This window comes from Gastrolobium bilobum, unplaced genomic scaffold (assembly GCF_033153095.1).
Source record: "Gastrolobium bilobum isolate Gb01-03AN ecotype WA unplaced genomic scaffold, APGP_CSIRO_Gbil_v1 utg20052, whole genome shotgun sequence".
NCBI lineage: Eukaryota > Viridiplantae > Streptophyta > Magnoliopsida > Fabales > Fabaceae > Gastrolobium > Gastrolobium bilobum.
Genome location: NW_026897458.1, coordinates 138,566 through 162,430, shown reverse-complemented (window position 1 = coordinate 162,430; position 23,865 = coordinate 138,566). Strand labels below are relative to the sequence as shown.

The following is a 23,865-nucleotide window of genomic DNA, read 5'->3' as shown; positions in this document are numbered from 1 at the left end:
AAAAAAAGTTTTCACATAACACAGAAATCTCAGTTAACTTAGATATCTCTTTTTTCCCCCTGACATATTTATCCATGATATTGAAATGTTCAATCAACAACCCATGTAATGCAACCTCTGTATTTCATCTATTCTAGTTCCAGAACACACTAGAAAAAAAAATAGAGGAGAAGAGAGACAGTTACATACGCTAGTCTAATGGAGAAGAAGCAAGATAAAGGAAAAAACATGAAAGCTGAGAAATAAAATGAATACTTACTAAAATAGAAACAAAACATTGTATCAGTGTTAGGGAAGAACAATGTATCGAAAAAAAGCAATGTATTAGCGTTGGCGAAAAACCTGTAAAAGATTGGGGGCGCAAGAAGTTTGAAAGCACAACAAGATTGAGGTGTGTTGGCTCCTGGCCTCTAGCATACCAAAAAGAAGAGGAGAGGGGCTGGATTGTGAACCTTAGATTGAGAAGAAAATTGGAAGAAAAAACACCAATGTATTTAAAAGAAAAAAGGCATAATAAGCATTAGCACTGTTAGTTAATTTTGGATGAAAAATAAGTCGATAAGGGTAATTGATTATGAATCAAAGCACACTGGGATGGATAATTAAAAAAAATACTTCAGTGGGGTAAATGATTTAGAAGCAAACCCCAAGGGTTTATGAAATTTTCCCTAAACAAAAAGCATACACCATGACACTTCCTCTTAGATATCTTTTGCTAGTTCATCCATAACAAGAGCAAAGACATAAGGACTCACAGTAGAACTTTGGTGTACATCTACCATGATAGGAAAATAACTTGATATTTAATTATAAGCTTTCACACATGTAGTAACATCTTTATACATATTCTTGATTGCCTCCACTGATAAGTGTCAAACACATCATGTTTTTAGACGCAAAAGTATGATAAATGTCATTGTAAATGGTTGGAAACGTAACACGTTTTGTCAAATGTAAAAGAATCTTAAGTTTTTATGATTTGATATGCTACTGACTTAAAAATATATGGATTTCAGGTTTAAATTTCTATTATGGAGCATTGGAGCAATGGTTAAGTTAGAAAGACTTAAAACGATAAATGAAGAGCAACCATTTAGTGAAAATTTTCTTAAAGCTATCTTTTGGCTAATTTTTCGTATCGAATATGATGGATTTAGATTTTGTGTTCTTCATAGAAGTTATAAATATTTCTCTTATCTTTCCAACGAGACCAAAATCACATCAATTGGACAAGTATAACTCAAGTTATGGCAAAAATATGAAAATATAATTTTGTTGTCAGAAGTAGCTTGTTGTCTTGCTCGCTGGAGCGAGCAAGGCTAGCGAGGACGTCGTTTTTTGACCCAATTGGAGGACCATGAGTATTTTCATTAAAAAGACATGTCAAGGGTTATTTTGAGGCATTCTATCTGCAAAATACCAAGCGATTGGGGAATTTAGTTAATCAAGAAAAAATCATGAATAATGTGTGCATGAATATTGATTACATGGGTAAAATTGTTAGGAAAATGTTGGGGATATCGAATTCCTAATTACGCTTATCTTTAATTGATTTTAATCGTTCTTGCATTCTTAGTTATTGTTATTTGTTCTTAATCTTGAAAATTAAAATATTTTTTTAAAATTCCATTTTAATTAATTTGAAATATTTTCAAAAAAAAAATTCATGATCAATCCAAAATTAATAACGCAGATAAATTACCGATTGATACATTAATCTTCAGAACAATAACCTCATTCTTTATTACTTTATTACTTGTAGATTTATCGAAATTGCAACATCCACGTACTTTTTACTTCCAAAGAACGTATGACAGGAAGTCTATCATTCACTCTTTCTCATCGTCGGAGTCTGTACCCACCTTTTAATGTTGCATTCAATGCAAGTCGAGGATAACTGTGTGTCTGTGCCCACAAATACATTCTTTCTTCTTTTTTAGGGGTCGTTTGATAAACGGTATTTTTCGAGATTTTTGAAAAATTAAATTTTTTAAATTTATAATTTTCAGATATTATCGTAATCTGAATGTAAAAATTATATTTATGAAAATCGAAATTTCCAAATATAAAAAAAATTATCCTTTACCAAACGTCTTAAGTTATTGCTAACTCACAGATTTCATTTATTTAACATTGAATACGCAACCATATTGTGCCCTACAAAGAGCCGTAGAAGGGGCTTTCCTGCCATTTTATTTGTCTAGTATTATTATATTTTTTTAAAATTCTTTTTATTTCATTAAATAATTAAATTAAATCCGTAATTTATTTTCCATCATATATATTTAATTTTGGGTTAATAACTATAATATATAATTATAAATAAAAATATTTTACTTTTTAAATTCAACATGCTACTTTCTATATTTCAGAGAGTTTGTATTTGCATTTAAAATTAATTATATTTTAAAAACCTTTTCATGAGGAAAATGAGCATGTTATTTTTTAATTAATTTTTGAAGAATGACCTAGCAAATCACTAAATGTTAAAGGATAAGAACGTAAAAGAAATTTAAAATAAAACTACTAACTTGTTCCTCTTTATTTGATAAAAAATTAGCAGGTAGAAATAAGCAAAATAGAAAAAATGTATTGTGAATTTGTGATAGTCATAAATCAATTTTTAAGTTAAAATTAATTATTAATTCTCTGTAAACAGTTAAATATTTGTAAACACAATATTTTGAACAAATCATTAACAAAAAGTTGAATTTTGTAAATGAATCAGCCTAATAATTTTTAATTACCTTAAAGTGAATATCAAATATTTTTTTAATTCTTCAAATATTAATTTTTTTATTTTTTATTTAATAATTTACACTTCAAGCAATTACAAAAATCTTATATTGTTTTTTGGCTGACCAAAAAATCTTGTACAAATTATCTAAGAGGATATTATAGTTCTAATAGAAAGCAAAGTATTCACAAAAAAAAAAAAAAAAAATAGTAAGTAAAGTTGAATTAGGCAATTAAGACGTTCTGTCAATGTTAAAAGTTCTAGTCTTAAACATTCATTGTTAGAAATATTAGTCTCTAAAAAAAAGTTAATTTTACATCTAAAAATGGAGTTAAACTTTGGTATTATGATTTATGGGAGTATCGGAGTGAGTACTTTCTTCTTTTATATTTGATAAAATTTTCATCATTTTTGAATTTTTTTTTACTACATTATAATTTTTTCTCCTTGAAAAAAAATTATATCCAATTGAATATATCTCATGCATACAATTTTTTTTCCCTAAAAATACAATAAAAATGTCAAGTTGTTTTACTCGTGTCGCTCTCTACTTATTGTTAATTGTTGCATCGGTGCAAAGTAGGACTTATGGCATCAAAGCCTGACTTGACTCGTTAGTTAGCGAAGATGGATGCTCTTGTGTTAAATAAAATATGAAATTGTTATATAAGAAAATCATAATTAATTTAAAGATAAATTAATAGTAATGATTTTATAAATATCTATTTTAATATTTTTTCTCTCTTCTCTTATTATCATTAATTTACTCTTGTATAGTTATTTTATATGATCATATTGTATCTTATTTAACAAAATTTTATATAGTTATAATTTTTTTATATGGTCATATTATATTTTATTTAACACAAGATGATTCACTCTCTTAGTTAGCGCATAGTTAAAGATACAGTTATCCACGAGTTGCATAGAATACAACTTTAAAAGAGTGATAAGCATGAATATTAATAATTTTATGGGATTCATATTTATTATATTATAGAAAATAAAATTATTTTTTATATACACATAAAAGTGTGTGGGACTCATGTGAGAAGAAGAGAGAAAAAAAATATAAATCTCATAAATTTTTATGTATGTATAAAAAATAAAATTATTTTATAATGTAAGAAACATTGTTTCCTAATTTTATACAGAAAACAAGCAAATAAACTCTCAACTGTAAGGTTAGTTAATGATTAATAAAAATCTCCAAAAGTCAGATAACTCGGAATTCGAAAGATGACTTATAAGTTCCACCCAAGTTTTCTTTCACATATATCATTTTGAAAATAATTTTAAATTTTGAATTTATTTGGAAATTAAATATAAACAATTTGTTTGAAATCTGGATTAAGACCCTCTTATATGAAAAAGTGGTCTAGTCATGTCATACGATCATAATCACTCATTTAAGAATTATATATTTTTTTTCTCTCCTATGTCATAATCAATAAGAGATTATAATCAAATAACATAATCACTCTTCTATGACGATCCAAATCCTATGATACTATTGCTTTATGAAAAGTTGACAAATCTGAAGTACAGCGATCCTTAATCTTTTTACTATCTTCAAAAGAAAAGGTTTGTTTACGATAGACGGAGGAGTGTGGGAATGGTTTACGTAACTAAACCGGGATATATGCTGTCGTTTTCCACTGTAACCAAGGATAGCATGTTCAAAATGAACCCCCAAAGTCATTCAACCAAATATGAACGGGTAAAACAAAAAACATACCAAGCCGATAAATTAGACCCATCAATGTTAGATAATTCACAATCCCTTCCCATGATTTTAAACTTTCAGTCTCATCTAAAAATACCCCTCTCCTTGTTAAATTCCTAACCTCCATTAGGCAAAATAAAAAATGAAAGCTTCGCTTTCACACTATTTATTGGGGTAGGCCTCTTAAGTAATTTAATTTCAACTCTCAACCACTTATTCTAGTTTGCTTTGACTCGTTTTTTCTCTATCAATATTCAATGTGTGGGTTCAGCATTAGGATAGAAGAAATTGTCAAGCACCAAGTTTGACTAGTTGGGTGCGGCCGCTTTTGCTACATTCGTTATTTAACAAACTAAATTTTTTATGAAAAAAATGTTTATTATTTTAAAGAATATAAATTTATATCATTTTAAATAAAATTATTATATTTCAATATATTTTTTTTATCTTTTTTCTTCTTCATATTATTCTCACTTTCTCTCTTCTCTTACTTTTTTTTTTTTTTTATATATCACTCTTCTCTTACTTTTATGAAAGAGAGAGAATAAAAAAACTCTCTAAATATGCATTAAAAAACAATAATTTCATTTAAAATAATATAAATTTATATTCTTTAGAATCTTTTATATAATTACTTTTTCTTTGGGTTAAGCCATATAAACTCAGAAGTACTGTTTTGTCTTGAAAAAATATCAAATACACGCCGATTAGTATGATTGCCCCATAAACTCAAATAGTGATGGGTTTTAGGCAAATTATTAGAACCGGATCGGTCATTGACTCGGTCTAGGTACGGAGTCACTTGGTCAATGGTTCAACCTGTGGGTCACTGGTTGAACCGCATGAATCAGATATATATATATATATATATATATATATATATAAATTTATATTTTATACTTAATTATATAATAAATATATTAAATAGTGCTATCTACACAATAACCTTATGTAGTTTAGTGGTATTTGCTATGTTGTTTATTCTTAATACAAGGGATTCGAACCCCATTACATGCAGTTTTTGAAATAATTCTCTTAACTTAAAAGTTATATGATAAATATATTAAATGGTATAAATTATTCAACAAGTGATGGTGGCGTAGTGGTAGAAAACGGCTCTCTTTACTTCAAGATAGTGTGTTCGAATCCCACTTGTTGCAAAAAAAGATTTTGTAACTAATTTTGAAAAACCGGTACCAGTTTATCGGTCGGACCGGCCGGCTGATCCGGTTTTAATAACACTAGTTTTAGGTGACAACAAGTTTTACCCCAATTAGCGCAACAAAATGAGAGATAAGCCGTACATTTTTGGGTAATGTGGTTATGTTGTTGCTGTTGTTGTAAAAGAAAAATTTGGTAGCAACATATGAAAAATTAGGATACATTGATAGATTCTAATTTTTTTTTAAAAAAAAAAAATTAGTATGACCTACTTTTTCCGTGTTTATTGCAACAGAAAAAATGGTGCAGCAATAACAGAAGTGAGACTTATATTTTTTTGGATTTAATATTCATCATTTTAAATAAAATTATATTATTTTGGTGTATTTTGTCATTCTTCTTAATTCATAAAATTAGAATTAAAAAATAGAGAAAAAAATGTAAAATTTTACTAAATGACATAATTTTATTAAAAATAATATAATTTTATGTCGCTTAAAATGATAAATATATATATATATATTTTTTACCGACACGATATTTATGATACAAGTAATGGTATGTGGAATGGTGCGAAGCCAACGAGGAGGCAGAAACGTACAGAACAAGAAGGTGGGCTCTGTGGGCCTTCCTCTACGATAAGAGAAACTGACTTTTGCTTCGGCTCCAAGTGTCCTTTTCCTCCCACCTCCACCACATTTCCACTATAAGTTCCCCATTTTACCCTTCTTCATCATCTTTAAGATTTAGTGGTCGTTTGGTTAAGCTTTTTTCAAAAAGTAACTTTTACCACTTTCTTATTTTAAAAGTACTTTTTATAAAAGTTAAAGCTATTTATATTTTTATAAAAATGTTTAGTTTTTGAAAAAAATATTTGACTTTTGACTTCTGCTTTTCTGAGAAGTTAAAATTTTTAACTTCTGAAAAAAGTATGTTTTTGACTTTTTTTGTGACTTTTCCTTTTTTTAAAAGCAGACATCCAAATGAATTAAAAACGAAAAGTGCTTTTTTTCTTGAAAAAAAGCAGTTTTTGAAGAAAAAAAGCTCATCCAAACGGGCCGTCAGTGCCTCTTAGTAAAGCCAGCAAGTGGAAAGTTAAAAAAAAAAAAAAAAACAAGAAAAGAGAGAAAGGATGAAAAGCCCACAAATATTGACCGTAGCTGTCAAATTTTAATTTGGCTCGTGCATGCAATTGCAAGATGTCAAAACTTAGACAAGTGCCAAATATTGTAATGATTCCATCACCCAACGAGATGTCTCCTTGTTGATAGGTGTAGCTATCATTCATCCCATTCTCACCCATTTTAATTCTATTTAAATTTAAAACTTTGTTTCACTTGTGAATAACAATAATGGTATGGTAGAAGCCTAGAAGGTCGAAGGTCGAAGTAGAACTAAAATAAAACAAAGAGTACGAGCTCCTCTCGAATCAATACAACAACACAACACATGTACACAACATAACAACCCGTTCAAAATTACCCTTCTTTTTTTCCTTTTTGCGATTTCCGCCATCATATTTTAACTTTTGCCCCCACCCCAAGAGTTTCTTAGCTGTAATTCGGTGAAACTGATGCTGGAAATCTCAACTTTACCAGAAGATCCTATCAACAACCCACAGGTAAGGGAGAGTGGTAGTACCGCCAGTGGTGAGCTAGTCTCCGATGGGTTCAAAGCGGAGCACGGCGAAGAGGGTGATCGGAATTCCACCGCGAACCGGTGGCCTCGAGAGGAAACAATGGCTCTGCTCAAGATAAGGTCTGAAATGGACGTTGCTTTCAGAGATATCACCCCCAAAGCACCTCTCTGGGAACAAGTCTCAAGGTCAGTTTTTTATTCTTTCCCCCTTAGAAATCCTCACTAATCACTTCATTTTTTTCCCCCCACTAAAACCTCATCCTTCTTAATTGGCTCATTCCTTTTAGTACCACATAGTCCTTCTTGGTTATTTCCATGTTTGAACAGTTTAACACTAATTCAGGAAATTAGCGGAGCTAGGATATAATAGAAGTGCAAAGAAGTGCAAGGAGAAGTTTGAGAACATTTACAAATACCATAGGAGAATCAAGGAAGGGCGTTGTGGCAGACCCAATAATGGCAAGACTTATCGTTTTTTCGAGCAATTGGAAGCTTTACAAGGCCACACACTTCCCCCTCCTCCTCAAACATCCTCTAAGGAACAATTAGTAGAGGTATTTGAAAGCACTAGAACCTCACCAACAACCCATGTACAAGAGCACTATTCAATTTCAACCACTTCCTCTTCCGGCAAATTTAAACGATTTTTCGAGGGGCTAATGAGGGAAGTGATAGAGAAGCAAGAAACGATGCAGAGGAATTTCATGGAGGTGTTGGAGAAGTGCGAGCAGGATCGAATGGCGAGGGAGGAAGCATGGAAGAATGAAGAGTTGGCTCGAATTAAGAGGGAGCGTGAGCTTCTTGCTCAAGAAAGGTCAATTGTTGCAGCGAAGAATGAAGCAGTGCTTGGCTTTCTTAAAAAGTTCAGAGTGCACTTTCCTGAGAAAATTATCGAGGTTCCAAATAATGGCATGCAAGAAAATGCTAGTGGGAGTGGCAGCGATGAGTTAGAAAAGCAAGAATGTGGAAATGTTAGTGTTGGGAATTTTATACAAATGAGTTCCTCGCGATGGCCAAAGGAGGAAGTGGAGGCTTTGATAAGGTTGAGGACACAACTTGAATTGCAGCCACAAGGAAATGGGTCTAAAGGGCCTCTTTGGGAGGAGATATCTTTGGCAATGAAAAGCCTTGGCTACGATCGCAGTGCCAAGAGATGCAAAGAGAAATGGGAGAACATAAACAAATACTTCAAGAGGATGAAAGAGAAGAACAAAAGAAAGCCTGAGGATTCCAAAACGTGTCCTTATTATCACCACCTTGAAGCTATATATAGTAGAAAGCCTAAGAAGGTGGATGATGCAGGATCAGCTGGTTCTGGCAATGAGTTAAAGCCCGAAGAGCTATTGATGCATATTGTAGGGAGTCATGAAGAGAGATCACAACAGCTAGAGTCATTATCCGAAGATGCTGATAGAGAGAACATGGAACAGAATCACCAGGGAGAAAATAATGAAGATCAAAGTGGGTATCAGATGGTTGCCAATAGTCCTTCCATAGCAATCATGGGTTAAACATCATTTGAAGAGATTCTTTTGTTTTTGAAACTTCTTCTGTAACAAACAATGTGGGGTTTCCTTTGGTTTTCCAATTCTTTGTGAAACTATAGAAACAAAAGAGAGATGGGTCAGGGTCATACACAAGCAGGAGTAGATCTTCTTGTTGGTTTTAGGTAGAAATACAAACCAATGTCATGAGTGGTGTCTTTTTTTTTTTTTTGATAGTTATGGGTGGTGTCTTTGTATGTAATACTCTGTATCTTCAATCTCTATCAATATTTTTTGTTGAGTGCACATGATGCACACCACAGAGAAAGAGGGTGAGATTTGTCTGTCTGTAAAAAAATAAAAGTCATTCGGCATGTAATTTAATGGGTTTAATGATTGTTAGGTTGTAGGAGATAAAATATATTTATATAAAATATATTTATCTCCTCACATATAATTGGAGAAAAAAAAATATATATGAGTCACACATACTTTTATGTGTATAGAATATAATTTTATCTCATCCATGGAGAAACGTTGAGTCTTAATTTAATATTATAAAATTTTCCCTAAGAGTTTGTAAAACCATGTGTGATCAGGTGGGAGATGGTTGAATTTGTTTGTTTGTGACTATATAGAACGACATAATAGTGAACTGGAATGAAACTGCATTTTTGTTTAAAGGAGTAGAATCGATGATTACATCACGCGTGGGAAAGCAATTGGCTATCATTGTGGATGAATATGCTTCTTTGCTCTTGCATCTCACCAAAACTTGTGATTAAGTTCTATACTTTTTTTTTTTTTTTTTTTTGGGTAAATGTGATGACTAAGGGCCTTATTACCTTTTAAAGCAATCGGAATCTTGACCAGTCAATTTTTATTTATTTATTTATTTAATTTTTAATTTTCCACCAGTTCATTAGAAATCTGATTAATTCATTTCGAGTTTTGTTGGATTTATATAGGGGATGATTCAACCAATTATTTTCTCCATTTTCAGATTTTGAATTCGAAACAATATTTTTACAATTAGAATATAAAATTGTAAAATGGTGTAAAGTCGGAAGATTTTACCGTTTTAGTATACTAATTTTCACGTGTCATATGCAGATATAAACTCGTATTTTTGTATTGCAATTTAAAAATATAATAATAAAGGGGTCTAATACATTAAGCCTAAAGCAAATTCATTATTTTTTTGTCAAGAAACAGCATGCCTCTATGGTAGCTTTGTTAGAGCCCAGGATTCTTGGGAATAAAGCTCGGAATATCATGAAAAAATTGAAGTTCAACAAAATTTTGATTTAAGAGGCCCAAAGATTCCAAAAGCGCGCACATAAATGGATAAGTCTTTGGGAAATGTTAAAGTCATGTAACATGAACTAAGATGATTTTCCTGCATATACAACTTTCAGTGGGACCCATGAATTAAAAAAAGAAAAAGAAAAAAAAAGCACTGTTATCGATGAAAGCTGTGAGTGCAGGAAAAAAAATTTGTAATTACTGTTACATAACTCTTCTATTTCCCGTAGTCTTTACTCATCCAACACTTTACAATAAATAAGGATAAGACCACGCGTCCTTTTATTTTCCTTTCACTTATCCTAATAGCTTGGAAATTCGACGATTCATTTTTTTAAAAATCTCTGCACTGAAGGGTTGGTGGACATGCCTTGGATAGATACAACGACAAGTTGTCCAACACTGGCTGGGGAGGACGTTATAAACCTAGACAAAATGCCCACCAGCTATGAGATCCAGCAAATGATCTTTGATATGGGGGCTTTTTTTATCTCTATAGTTTTTTTTTAATAATTAATTATTAAATTGACCCTATTTATAAACTATTTTAAAAATTTAACCTCTCCAGAAAACATAACACCAATCTGCTCCTGTTTGATCGTTGACCATGAGCCTATCCGGATACACTCCTACCTACCCGGGTATATTTTGAAATTTTTTACCTACCCGGATACACCCCTTCCTACCGGGTATATTTCTTGAATCTGAAAAAATGTTTGAATTATTTACTCGGGTTGTGTACCCGGGTAAATAACAAAAGCTAGTCATGAATGGTACATATTTGTATTTGATTATGTGTGATATCTGTCTCCTCATAGTAAGCGTGAATAGTACTACCAAGTAGAAGAGAAGTATTGGCCAGAACACTGGAACATCAAACGCACTAAAGAAAGTCATCACAAATGCAATGCAAAATGCCTTTGTGATAGAGTACCTGCACAGAAAGGAAAATTAAGCACAGCTTCAGCAAAAGCAACCGTCTGCATGTCAAAACAATTCTAAAGGTGTTCTCATAGCGAACTTATATGGATTGAGCAACGAAGTTCTGAGATTTTGTTATTTACACGGGTACACCCCTCTGTACCCGGGTAAATAATTCAAACATTTTTTCAGATTCAAGAAATATACCCGGGTAGGAAGGGGTGTGTACCCGGGTAGGTAAAAAATTTCAAAATATACCGGGTAGATAGGGGTGTACCAGGGTAAGCTTCATGGTCAACGGTCAAACAAGGGCAAATTGGTGTTATGTTTTTTAGAGAGGTTAAATTTTTGAAATAGTTTATAAATAGGGTCAATTTGGTAATTAATTATTAAAAAAAGACTATAATGGTCAAAAAGCCTTGATATGGGTGGTTACAATCAGTGTTATGAAATTCGAACCGACCTGACTGGGTTGACTTCGGAACCGATAAACTGGTCATATAATTGGTCCGGTTGAAGCAATAGATCGATTATGTATCAGAATCTGTGTGACCCGGACTGAACCGGCCAATTTTCATGAAAACCGGTGACCCGGTTGGTTAATCGATGACTCGGCCCGGTTAAAAAAAAATTTCAACAAAAAAATTATAATGGACATATTTGAATATTTTTTTACTTATTGACTTACATAAGTTATGTACTTACAACACTAATATTATCTCAATTATGCACTATGCAAAAAAATTTGATTTTATTTATAGTTAGAGATGTCATTTTCTTAACCTAAAGTCCTATATCACGATCGTTATATTTTTGTTTGATCTTTTATTGGATAATAATATGCCATATATTATTTTTTATATTAAAATATTTGAAATTTTTATCATTTTTTTAGATATTTGAGTATGTTTATAATTTTTTAATATAAATTATAAAATTACATATAATTACCGGATCATGCAGTTGAATCAGTGACTCGAGGTATCGAGACCGGCGCAGATGGTTTTCCAGCTGTTTTTTTCAACGGAATTGGTTAAGAGTGAAAAATCAAGTTTGTACGACGATAAAAAATATGTAGTTGAATCGTAATCTCATCAAGAACATGAACACCACTAAACATTATTAATTTTTGTTTTATGATTGAGCCTCCAACTCAGATGACTCACTTCCGTCTGATTTCACTCCATTGCTTTGTATATAAAACTTATTAAATGAGAGAGAAACATAAGGGCTAAGGCGATCAGAAGGCACTACTATATACCTGAGTAAAAGAAAATATACATAAGAATTAAACGATGTGAAACTTTGTCCCACGCACTCGGCTATTCTATATACTATATATTCAACAAAACTGGTGTTTGGTTGGGAACTTTTCAGCGGATATCTATGTTTCTCAAGTATGGCTTTTAGAAACACCATGTTTGTTTCAACGTATTTTCACCAAAAATCCATCTATCTAATTTGTATGGATTTATGAGAAACAAAGATATCCGCACTGTTTAGAAACCCAATTTGAAGGTGGGATTTTTCGAAAAACCAGTTATCTGGCTTTTAATGCACTGTTAATTTCATAAAGTTACATAATTTTTCCAGTAAAGTTTTTCTCCACCAAACAACTTTTTTTTACATTTTTCTACCTATCTCACTTTATCTATCTTTCCAATCATTTCTCTATCTATTACATTTCCCTACTATTCCAAAAAAAATTCCTCAACCAAACGCCCCCTTAAGTAAGATTGTTTTCCAGAGTTCAGACCTCTAACGATGAATATTATATCCCCTTGTCTATTGTCCCAAACGGTGTCTATCCAAGACAATTTAATTATTGCTCAAGAATTGGATCATACAATTGACAAAAAGAAAGGTAATCGCTCATTTATAACTAAATATAATCGCATAAATTGGGGTTGTATTGATAGAATATTATATGAAGTTCACCTTCCTAGCTAATCTCTATAAAGTAAATCTTGGTATTATCAATTACAACTACAACCATCAACCTTCTTTCGAATGGTGAAAAATCGCAAGCCTTTAGTCCTTCAAGAGGTATTCCCTAGTTAGACCCCATCTCGCCTGACTTGTTCGTGATATATATGTATGGAGAAACTCGCTCATATAATTGACTTGGTTGTCCACAATAAGGCTTGGAATCCAATATCAATGGGAAATGTTGGTACCAAAATCTCTCAATGTTTTTTAGATGAGTTAATGTCATTTGCGGAAGCTTCTCCGGATCAAATAAATGTAGTGCTTCATTGTCTCCTGGAGAAATTTATTGTCAACGTGAGAGCATAAGAGCATTCAAAAGAGTACAGCTTTTTTTTCTCTAAAAATAAAACAACTGATACAATCACAAAAGCTTATAGGTTTCAAAGGGTGCATAACCTTGGCCGCTACGTACCTTGGTGCCATGATGCAACATGGGGCTCTTTGACCAGATTGGTATTTTTTGGGTTTAAATATATGAATTTAATATCTGAACAGGAGAAATTATCGTATGGGGTCGTTAAGTGCCGGGAGGGGGTCCAAGCGTATTTAAATGACGCTAGCCAGTCCCTGCGGCACTCTTGTAATTTTTTGTTTTTTTTGGTTTCCGGAATGAGTGCCGCCCCCAGTCTCCCACGAGACTGAATGACGCCCCCCACTCCTTGCGGCACTCTTGTCATTTAATTTTTTTTTTTCCGGGCATAGTGCCGCAAGCTGTCCCCCACGAGACTCAATAAAATTTTTGATTTTAATCAAACAAGTGCCGCATAACACCCCTTACGGCACTAATTAATTTTTTTTTTTATTGAGAAGTGCCCCACTTTGGCACCACCAATTAGATAAAAAAAAAACGTTTTTACAGAGCGAATCGAAAAGTAAAAGGAAGAAGACGCTGAGTTTGGGATTTTCTGAAAGCGACGCTGAGTTTGGGATTTTCTGAAAACGTTTTTGAACTTCTGAAAGCGACGCTGAGTTTAGTTAGGGGAGAAAAAACAAGGGGAAAAGGAAGAGAGGGGGGAAATCACAGGCTGCAGTTGAGAGGGAAAAAGTAAAAGGGATCCGCGTTGAGAGGGACAACATTGTCAGGTAACTCATTCATTCCGCCACCGTTCGTTCATGGGAGCCACCTTCGCCGTCAACCACCAGCAGACGAGGCCTCTATCACTTCGAATTTGGGTTTAGTGGAAACGGGTTTTTGACTTGAAAACCCTAAAGTCTCTGTCACAGAATAATCACAGGTACTGCAGGTTTGGGATTTTCCTTTGATGTTTCTTACCAGAGGGTGCTGATTGTTTTCTAACTGAAGCGTCTTCAAACCACTTAAGGTTGCTTTTTCAAAAGAATGCGTTTTTTTTCCGGTAGTTATAAAGAATTGCGTGTAGGTTCTGCTAAATTTAACTTCTTGTTATATATATATATATATATATATAAGCATTGTGCACATCATTTTTATCCCAATGCTTGGTTTTGATTTCTATTATATTAGTTACTTTTGACTGATAACTAAACTCATAATTTGCATTTAATCAGAAAAGAAACGTCATATGAGTATATTTGAACTTGCGTTCCAATCAGTGTGCTAGTTTTATTTCTAAGCTTCCACCTAAGAATGCCATTTCTGTGCAAATTGGACATTCCCCTTCATTATTATACTTGAGCTTTTTTCTCCCTTTGAGATATAAGAAACGTAAATTTTGTGAGGATTGGTATAATAATGAGGAGTTTTGGATACTTTGTATGAGATCATACATTCAATGCCGATGGGGGGTGGGGGTGGGACAGTTACCAGAAAAAAAAAATTACAAAAGTGTCGCGGTGTATGGGGGCGTCATTCAAATACGCGAGGATACCCCCGCGGCACTTAATAACCCCAAGCGGTAATTTTTTCCATTGAGATACCAATTTCGTATATTTAATTGCAAATAGTACCAAACTGGTCAAACACCCGCAACATGGGAGAGTCAGTCGTGACTTGGTCAACATGGTAATAGATAGATTCAGAGTTCGTCTCAAAGGATGGCTAGGTCAGTGCTTGTCACTCCCTGGTAGGGGGTACCTTGACCCAATCAGTTCTATAGAGCATTCCTTTTTATCAAATGCAACAAACAAAGGTGCAACAAGCTTAGTGATTCCTTCTTGTGGGAGATGGGAGAATTGCCTCTTTTTGGCCTGATCCTTGGTTTCAGTGTTTTAAAACCCGGCTCGGACCGGCCAGGTCGACCCGGGACTTGGTGACCCGGTGGGTTCCCTGATCCGAGCGGGTAGTTAGACCGGTTATGCAGTCAGCCCGAATTGGACCGGTTGACCCGGCCGAAACTTGGCGACCCGACGACTCGGTTGACTCTGGTTAAACCGGTTTTTCCTTCTTCTTTTTTTGGTAAATTTTTTTTTTTGTTGATAAGAACTCTTGAATTAAATCATATTCATATTTTTTGATGAATATGATTAAAAGTAAGGTGAAAATAATAACGTATTTTAGATTAGTGTAGTTCGTTTATGTAATTTAGTTGCATCTTATAATATGATCTCATGAAGTTAAGTGGTGATAAACACTGATGGTCTCATGATCTCATCTCAACGGTCTAGAGCTAGAAGCTTAGAAGTATATAATATTTGCTATCATTGAAAACCAAACTCATAGATAGTTTTCTTATGTGAATTTTTATTAATATAAGTAATATTTTTATTTTTTTAACATGTGAGCAGTAAAATCGGTTCAACCCGGTTGAACCAGTGACCCAGTGACCCAGTACCTCGACCGGTTCAATGACCGGTCCAAGTTTTAAAACACTGCTTGGTTTGGCTTTACCCAACAGGCCCTTATCAATCAAATCACTAAGGGGAGGATGAAATTAACAAGAAAATTTGCTACTATGTAACAACCAATGGCCATCACACATGAAAAGTTGGAAAATGATTATGGCATCACAGTATTCATGCTAAGAGAATATTTCTTTTGCCATAGATATTCTCATTTCTCCTCGGAAGATTTTTCTTCTTCACTATTGCTCTCCTTGTTGAAACTATTAATTACCATTCACCTATCATAACCGAGCCCAATCACCTGTCCCTTGATCCTCAACTTTCTTGATACTTCAACGATAACCACTTTTGAGCTATAGTTCACACTGTTGTCTCACCAATCATTGTTATATTTTTCTATTTCACCCTTTAAGGGAAACATCATCCCTCTCACCCTCTTAACAAGTTCAGCAACCACAAATCCCAAATCATTTCAAAAACCCGATCTGTACCAAAAATTCAAGTCTCTCACCAACAATAATAGATGAACAATACGAATGTCAAAATAAGTCGAATTCGATAGGTTGATCAATAGCTTCATAAAATATTCTAGTTGATCTGACAAATTAATGTCTAAATATAATTTGGTTCAACTTATCCCTATCCGAGTTTGGTCGAGCCTAAATATAAGTTGGGTGGAGCTAGCTTGATAGCCCAATTTATAATTTATTATATTAGAAATATTATCAAACAATTTATATGATACCTAAATGATTTTACCTTTACTACAAGAAAAAATCTTATTAGTATCGGAAATTTCGTCACTACTTATGAAATTTCGTCACAAATTCCTGAGTCACAAATTTATTTGTGACGAAATTTGATTATTTGTATCAAAAATTGTCATTTGTGACAAAATTTGTGACGAAAATTTTTGTCACAAATAAAATGTTTTTCGTTTTAGTTGATATCATTGGGATTTAAACTATAGGAAAAAATTTAGTGAGAAAAACTTTATTACCTTTACGTGATTTTGCCCAATTTAAATTTGAATCATTGGATCCTCATGCAACCGGATATTTTATGGTTTATACCAATAATAATAAATAAATAAATAAAATTTAAGAAAACTTTACAAAATTTAACATTTCGGACCAACGATTAACCCGGCCACTCGTCGCCTACAAAGAATTACAATTGGCTAATTATTTACTAGTCCACAATCTTTTATTCAGGCTCAAAATTAACTAAAATAACAGCAAACTAGCCTATATGGGCCAAAAAGGCTTGAATTGATACATCTAATGAATAATATTTAAATCCTAAGCTCAATGAATTCCAATTCAAATGGTTACCTCAAACTAAAAACAGAGCCTAAATGTTCAAATACAAACTAGGCGCATCACATTTATTAATTCCAAACTTCATGCAAAACAAATAACCAATCCTTGGAGTTCCGTAAATCAACACCCAAAAATCATAATGTTCCACACATATCCCAATGCTCAAAACCATAACCAAACCTCTATAATTCAGTACTCATTTCTACACCCAGTTCACTCTTCTTTGCACTAACGTTTATCCAAAATCGAGGGGGAAAATAAATGAATTTTTTTTTCAGTCCTAGCCGCAAACCATACTGCTAAATCACCGAAAGAGTGAGAAGTGAGAATGGGAACAGTGATCAATGTGCTATATTTTTGGCATTTATATACCAAATTGTCTTGTAAATAGTAAAATTTAGAGTAAACACCATTCTTGGTCCCTAGCAATATTAGCAAAATCCATTTTAGTCCCTGGCAATTGAAAAGTACCAAATTGGTCGCTAAAGTTATGAAAAAAGGGCCACGTTAGTTCTTCTGTCAACTCCTCCGTCACGGTCAAACTAACGATGCCCATGTGGCACGTTATCTGCTGCCGCAGACTCCACGGTGGACACGGTGGAAAGTTGGACGACGACATTTTGAATCAAAAGGATTGCAAAGCTTTCCAAAGGACCAAACAACGTCGTTTTATTCTTGAGAAATCAAGAGGCACCAACACTACAAGTAACCGTGGAGACTCGTTTTTTTCACTAAGTTATTGCATATGATTGGAAGACCATTGTTGACCTCCACTGGAAGCTTCGTTGAACGATGAGGGTTGTCGAAGACGGTGGTTGCAGGGAAGGCAATCGAGCGTGGACTTTGAAGGTTGTCGAAAGGCTGGTCTTGTGGTGGTGAATGGAAGTTCGAGTCTGCTGGTTTTCTTACATGCAGTAAGGTAAGTGTTTTTTTAGAAAATCTTCAATATTTGTGGTCCCCCCTCACCTCATGTTGTCTATTCTTTGTTGGAGGATGGTCCCCCATGTGCGCTCCATTGTGAGTTATCATGGTTAGGGTTTAAAAAAAAATACCCATTTATGTATGTGGTCCCTTTCACTACCGGTTTGTAAAGTATATTGCCATTTTTAGTGCATTGTGGTCACCAATTTTTTAGTGCATGCATAATTTGTAAAGGTGCAATTTTTTTCCACGTTATTGGCTTGTCCCCCCTCTCGGCAGTGATGAGTTTGATGTATATGGTTATTGCCATTTTTTAAATTGGTTTGTGGACCCTGATGTTCGCATGAATTTATTGTAATTTACAGCCCTGTGTTGATTTTTTTTTCAGATGGATGAATACATAGTGATAAGGTATCATCATGGGGGTGTGTTGAAGAGAGATGATAAAGGGGTCCTAACCTATGTAAATGGAAAAATGGTTGACTTACCTGAGATGGATGCTGACTTCGTCAACCTGCGTGACCTTGATACTCTGTTCAAGGGTTATGGGTATGAGACGTGTAAGCAAATGTTGTGGCTCATGCCAAACGCAACGGATTTAGACGTAGGTTTAAGGCCTTTGAATACGGACGCTGATATTGTGGAGATGGTCAAGGCTACATTGAGTAATGGCAATCTCATAGAAATTTATTTTGAAGATTGCATTGCAACCCCTGTCTATGTTTCACCGGAAGAAGTTATTGCACATGCACATGAGGGTGGCAGTGGTGGGAAGGAGGATGAGGGTGGCAGTGGTGGAGAGAAGGATGAGGGTGGCAGTGGTGATGGGTTGGAGGATGAGGGTGGCAGTGATGGTGATGAGGATGATAGTGGCAGTGGTCATGGGTTTTCTACTGATTCAGAAGATAGTGTGGAGGATGAGGCATAAAAACCTCCTCCACCTATGTATGATACAGAAACAGAGAGTGAAGAGGAGTGCAAGGGGAAGGGTAAAGCTGTCGAAAAAAAAAAAGCAAAAAAGGAAGAAAAAAAGCAGGTTGAAGAGTTGGCAGGGGAAAATACAATGGAAGAGGATGAGAAGTCAATGTCATTCGAGGAGGGTGGGTATGGGTATAACTCTGAAGAGTTGAACACGCCTCCTTCAAGTGGTGCTGAAGAGGATGAAAAGGTTGTCAATCCAAAATTTAATGTGCATGAGGAGTTTGGTCATGTACACTTAGAGGTAGGAATGGAGTTTGTGAGTCTTCAATTATTTAAAAATGTTGTCAAAGACTACAATATTGATCTAGGAAGACAATTCAAGTGGCTGAAGAATGACAAAGTGAAGGCCCGAGCAAAGTGTAGTAATGATGAATGTGATTGGATGATTTACTGTTCGTGGAACAACAAAATGAAAGCTTTCCAAATCAAGACTTTTAATAACATCCACACTTGCTGCAGACTTTTTAGAAACAAGATGGCAAGTAGGGATTGGGTTGCAAAGAAGTTAGAAAAAAGGCTAATGACACAGCCGAACATGACAAGGGCTGAGGCCTACGACCACATGAAAGAGGAGTACAAAGTTCATGTCCATTTGAAGAAAGTGACCAAAGCACTTCAGAAAGCCAAGGCCAAAATAGAAGGGTGTGAAAAAGAACAGTACGCAAAATTGAGAGACTACTTAGGTGAGCTATTGAGAAGCAATCCAGGGTCTACATGTCAAATGCAAGTGATCCCACAACCTGATCCGAACTCCTCTCCCATATTTTCTAAGTTGTACATTTGTTTGGATGCATGCAAGAAAGGGTTCAAAGCTGGCTGCAGGCCCTTAATTGGTTTGGATGGATGTTTCTTGAAAGGATATTATGGAGGTCAATTGTTAAGTGCAGTTGGGGAGGATGCCAACAAAAGTTTCTATGTCATTGCATATGCAGTTGTTGATAGTGAAACAAAAGAGAACTGGAAGTGGTTTTTAACCCTGTTACAGGAAGACATTGGCCCTCACGCAGTGTTTGGATGAAATTTTATTTCTGACCAACAGAAGGTGTGTTAAGCTTGTTTCATTTCAACTTGCTTTAGTATTCAGCCACATATTTGTTTGCTGATTTTTTTCTTCAGTCAATATACATTTGGTTATTGGTTATTCAGTTATTTGTTGAATGATTTTTTTCTGTTACCTGCTTATTAGTTATTGGTTTTTTTGTATTTGCATTCAGTGTATTGCTTATTGGTTTTTTTGCCAATGCTGCATTTACATGATTACATAAACTGCATTTTTTACTGCATTGCTGATGTTAAGTGCATTGCTGACGTTAAGTGCATTTCTGATGTTAAGTGCATTGTTGTTAATGTCAGGGACCATTTAGTCCCCCGTGCAATTTGTCAGGGACCATAACGACCCTCGAGGGAAATTGCCAGGGACCTAATTGATCCTCGTCTATTTAAGTCAGCAACACTTTGTGGCAATCTATATATGTTTTTGTGATACCTTTTTTTGTGTCTGTGTGTAGGGGCTGATTCCAGCACTGCAAGAGGTGATGCCTGGTGCATATCATCGTTTTTGTGTGCAACACGTTTGGAAGAATTTCATAAAGCAATGGAAAGACAAGGCAATTCGAGCCATGGTTTGGGAGTGTTCAAGATGCACCACTGTCCCCCAGTTCCAGCAATGCATGGCACGGTTGAAAGTAAAGAATGAGGCTGCATGGAAGTACTTGGATGGCATCCAGCCCTCAAGTTGGGTGAAAGCTTATTTCAGCCACTGGCCGAAATGTGATAATATCACAAACAACATGGCAGAGGTATGGAATGCCAAGATCGTTGGATATAGGTCAAAACCGATTATCACTCTATTGGAGGAACTGAGATGCTACATTATGAGGAGGATGGCTGCACATCAGAGGGTGTTAGGAACTGTTCGGGGTAAAATAGCTCCTGCTCAGCAATTGAAACTGGATCAGTTAAAGGTTCTTAGCAATTCATGGACACCCACTTGGACTGGAAATCTGCAGCAAGATATGTATGAGGTCAGTGAGAAAGGTGATAGAGTTGGAGTCAATTTAACAACACATACATATGCATGCAATGTATGGCAGTTGACTGGACTGCCTTGTGAGCATGTTATAGCAGCAATTTGTCACAAAAACGAGCCAGCCGAGAACTATGTCCATCAATGGCTTACAGTTGATGCATTGCATGCCACATATGAGCACACCTTAAACCCAGTGAACTCGGACAAGTATTGGCCTGCATCTGATGAACCCAAACCTCTTCCACCAAAACTGAAAAGGCCAATTGGGCGACCCAAGAAACACAGGAAGAAGGACCCAACTGAAGACCAAGGGAGCATGACAAAGAAAGTTAAAAGGACATATGAAGCCAAGTGTAGTAAGTGTGGTCAGACTGGACACTATGGCAAGAGTTGTAAGGGGCCACCAGCTTCCAAAACAGACAAGAGCCAAGCAAGACCACAATCTGTGAGGATTGACACAGACTCAGTAAATGAAATCCCATTAAGTCAAGGAGGCCCGTCAGAAATTGGTAGTTCTCAGGCACAACAAGTCAACTTGAGAGGATGCAGCCCACCTCCTTCAAATCCAGAAGAAGCAAATGCAGTGTTGACTGAAGAGACAATGAAGGCAGCCAACACTGGCACACGAAGCAGATTTATGCACTTTATGACAACACCTGGTTTTATGCCACCAAGGCGATCCTCAAGAAAATGAGCTGCTGATGAAGAAGAACAAAGGAGTAGTGCATGAGCCAACTGAAAATGAGTGGATATAATGCCTTTTTTTGTACATTCTGGCCATTTTTTTTGGAGGCCTTTTACAGATATAATGTAATCATTTTGATGCATGGCCAAGATTGTATTTATAGGCCTCACTTATGATTCCTATTAGTTGGCTTTTATTTGTAATGCACTACTGTTTTGTAGTTCTACGAGGACAATTATTGTGGATACTGGTTATATTCTATACATGCATGTTAAGTGCCATTTATTTTGGTTGATGGCTGATGAATGATGCAGGGTTGATGCATGTTATTATGCACTACTGTTTTCCTGTTTTTTAATTTTTAATTTTCTGATCATCTGTTTTTCTGATCATCTGTTTAATTTCTGATCATCTGTTTAATTTTGGACTATTTTTTTATTTTGTCCTATGTTTGGACATATTGGACATCATCTGTAACTGAAATGTGTCTTATGTTTTGAACTTGTACTGGACAACATCTGTTTTGAAATGTGACTATTTTGATCTGTTTGGGGACCAATTAGGGCCCCGTGCATTTTGTTAGGGACCAAAATGGTCCTTATGCCATTTGTCAGGGGCCAATATGGCAGTATTTATTTTGCCCTGGTGCACAACTATGGCCCTTTTAAATATGAAACTTCTATAACAGCAATTTCATGATTTATGCATCTATATCTGTACATGGCTTATTCATTCCATGCATAACTATGCAATAAGTTAGGGACCAATTAGTCCCCCGTGCATTTTGTCAGGGACCATAATGTGCCTCGAGTAACATTGCCAGGGACCTAAATGGCCCTCGTGTTTTGCAATCGATAACAACATTACGCATATCAGTATGCAACTTCTGTATGTGCAATTCATGAGTTATGCATCTCTATCAGTAGTAATCTAATTAGGCCATATGATAATACACACAAACAGATTGGAACTAACACATAATTTGAATAACATAAAGAAAGAGTACTCATTACAATTCACTGAAGGAAAAATACCTTTGGGTCACTTGTTTTCACTTTTACCACACTAACAACAAACATACAGATCATTATCACAGCAACACAAGCACCTAAGACCCTAGCTGACCTATCAACTGTCCTAATTTTTTTGTCCATCCTATCTAACTCCTCCACCATCTTCAGGTATACATCATTCAGTTTTCTTTCCTGCTGATGAAGCTTCATTCCTTGCTCAGTAATCTTCACATCTTGCTCTCTCATAATCATCTCCACATACTTCAACTTGAAGTTCATTTCAGCAACATCCAACTCCACAGTGTGAATTCTTGCTTCTTCCAGTTCCATGGGTTCATTACACATGTCATCTACCCATCTAAAAAAATCACAGTAGGGCTTCTTCTCTTGAAAGAAATAAACACCATGGTTAGCAAGTGTTCCAACTCAATAAAAGGGCAGATTACAAATTCGTACCTTGAAGCTAAGACACCCAAGGAAAGCCCTGTTTGGGTTCCTCTCAGTTTTGGAGGTATAGACAATACTTTGTCTCCCACATTTGCACCTCCAACCAGTGGTCCTTGCCATTGTTCTTTCCCCCATTGATTTACTCCCACTTGACCCCCCCATGCCAGAAGAAACACTCATCTTATCCCACGCCCAGAAATCCGGTTGATGGCTTAATGTCTTTCGTCGAGTTTCAATCATCAAAGTGCAAACATTCTGGGGGCGTTTTGCTGTTTACAGATTTGCTCATCAATTTGGGGGATGGAGTTTCCGGTTTAGGGTTCGATTGAAGGCATTTGGGTTTTTTTCAATTTTAGGGTTCATTATTTGAGTTTTATCAATTAATTGGATTCAAGTAAAACGACGTCGTGCTTTCCATGGGTGTCCACCGTCGTCGTCCAACTTTCCACCGTGTCCACCGTGGAGTCCGCGTCAGCAGATAACATGCCACATGGGCACCGTTAGTTTGACCGTGACGGAGGAGTTGACAGAAGGACTGACGTGGCCCTTTTTTCATAACTTTAGGGACCAATTTGGTACTTTTATATTGTCAGGGACTAAAATGGATTTCGCTAATATTGCTAAGAACCAAAAAAAGTGTTTACTCTTTTTTTTAAACATCATTACTAAATCCTAATAATTTAAAGGATTTTTTTACAATATTTAAAAATGACGTGGCAATTATTATCTCAGCCAACATATAATAA

At 35.0% G+C, this 23,865-nt stretch overlaps 2 protein-coding genes across 2 annotated transcripts; both read left to right on the top strand.

Annotated features, from left to right (window-relative positions):
- The first annotated feature begins 6,991 nt into the window (after positions 1–6,991).
- On the top strand, positions 6,992–9,233 carry LOC133307082 (trihelix transcription factor GT-2-like). Its single transcript, XM_061507501.1, has 2 exons — positions 6,992–7,448; positions 7,606–9,233. Exons 1-2 carry the CDS (start codon positions 7,198–7,200, stop codon positions 8,771–8,773), a joined length of 1,419 nt encoding a protein of 472 aa, XP_061363485.1. The 5' UTR covers positions 6,992–7,197; the 3' UTR covers positions 8,774–9,233.
- A 9,674-nt stretch (positions 9,234–18,907) lies between these two features.
- Positions 18,908–21,668, top strand: LOC133307074 (uncharacterized). Its single transcript, XM_061507494.1, has 3 exons — positions 18,908–19,886; positions 20,160–20,293; positions 20,454–21,668. Exons 1-3 carry the CDS (start codon positions 18,908–18,910, stop codon positions 21,666–21,668), a joined length of 2,328 nt encoding a protein of 775 aa, XP_061363478.1.
- Positions 21,669–23,865: the final 2,197 nt, after the last annotated feature.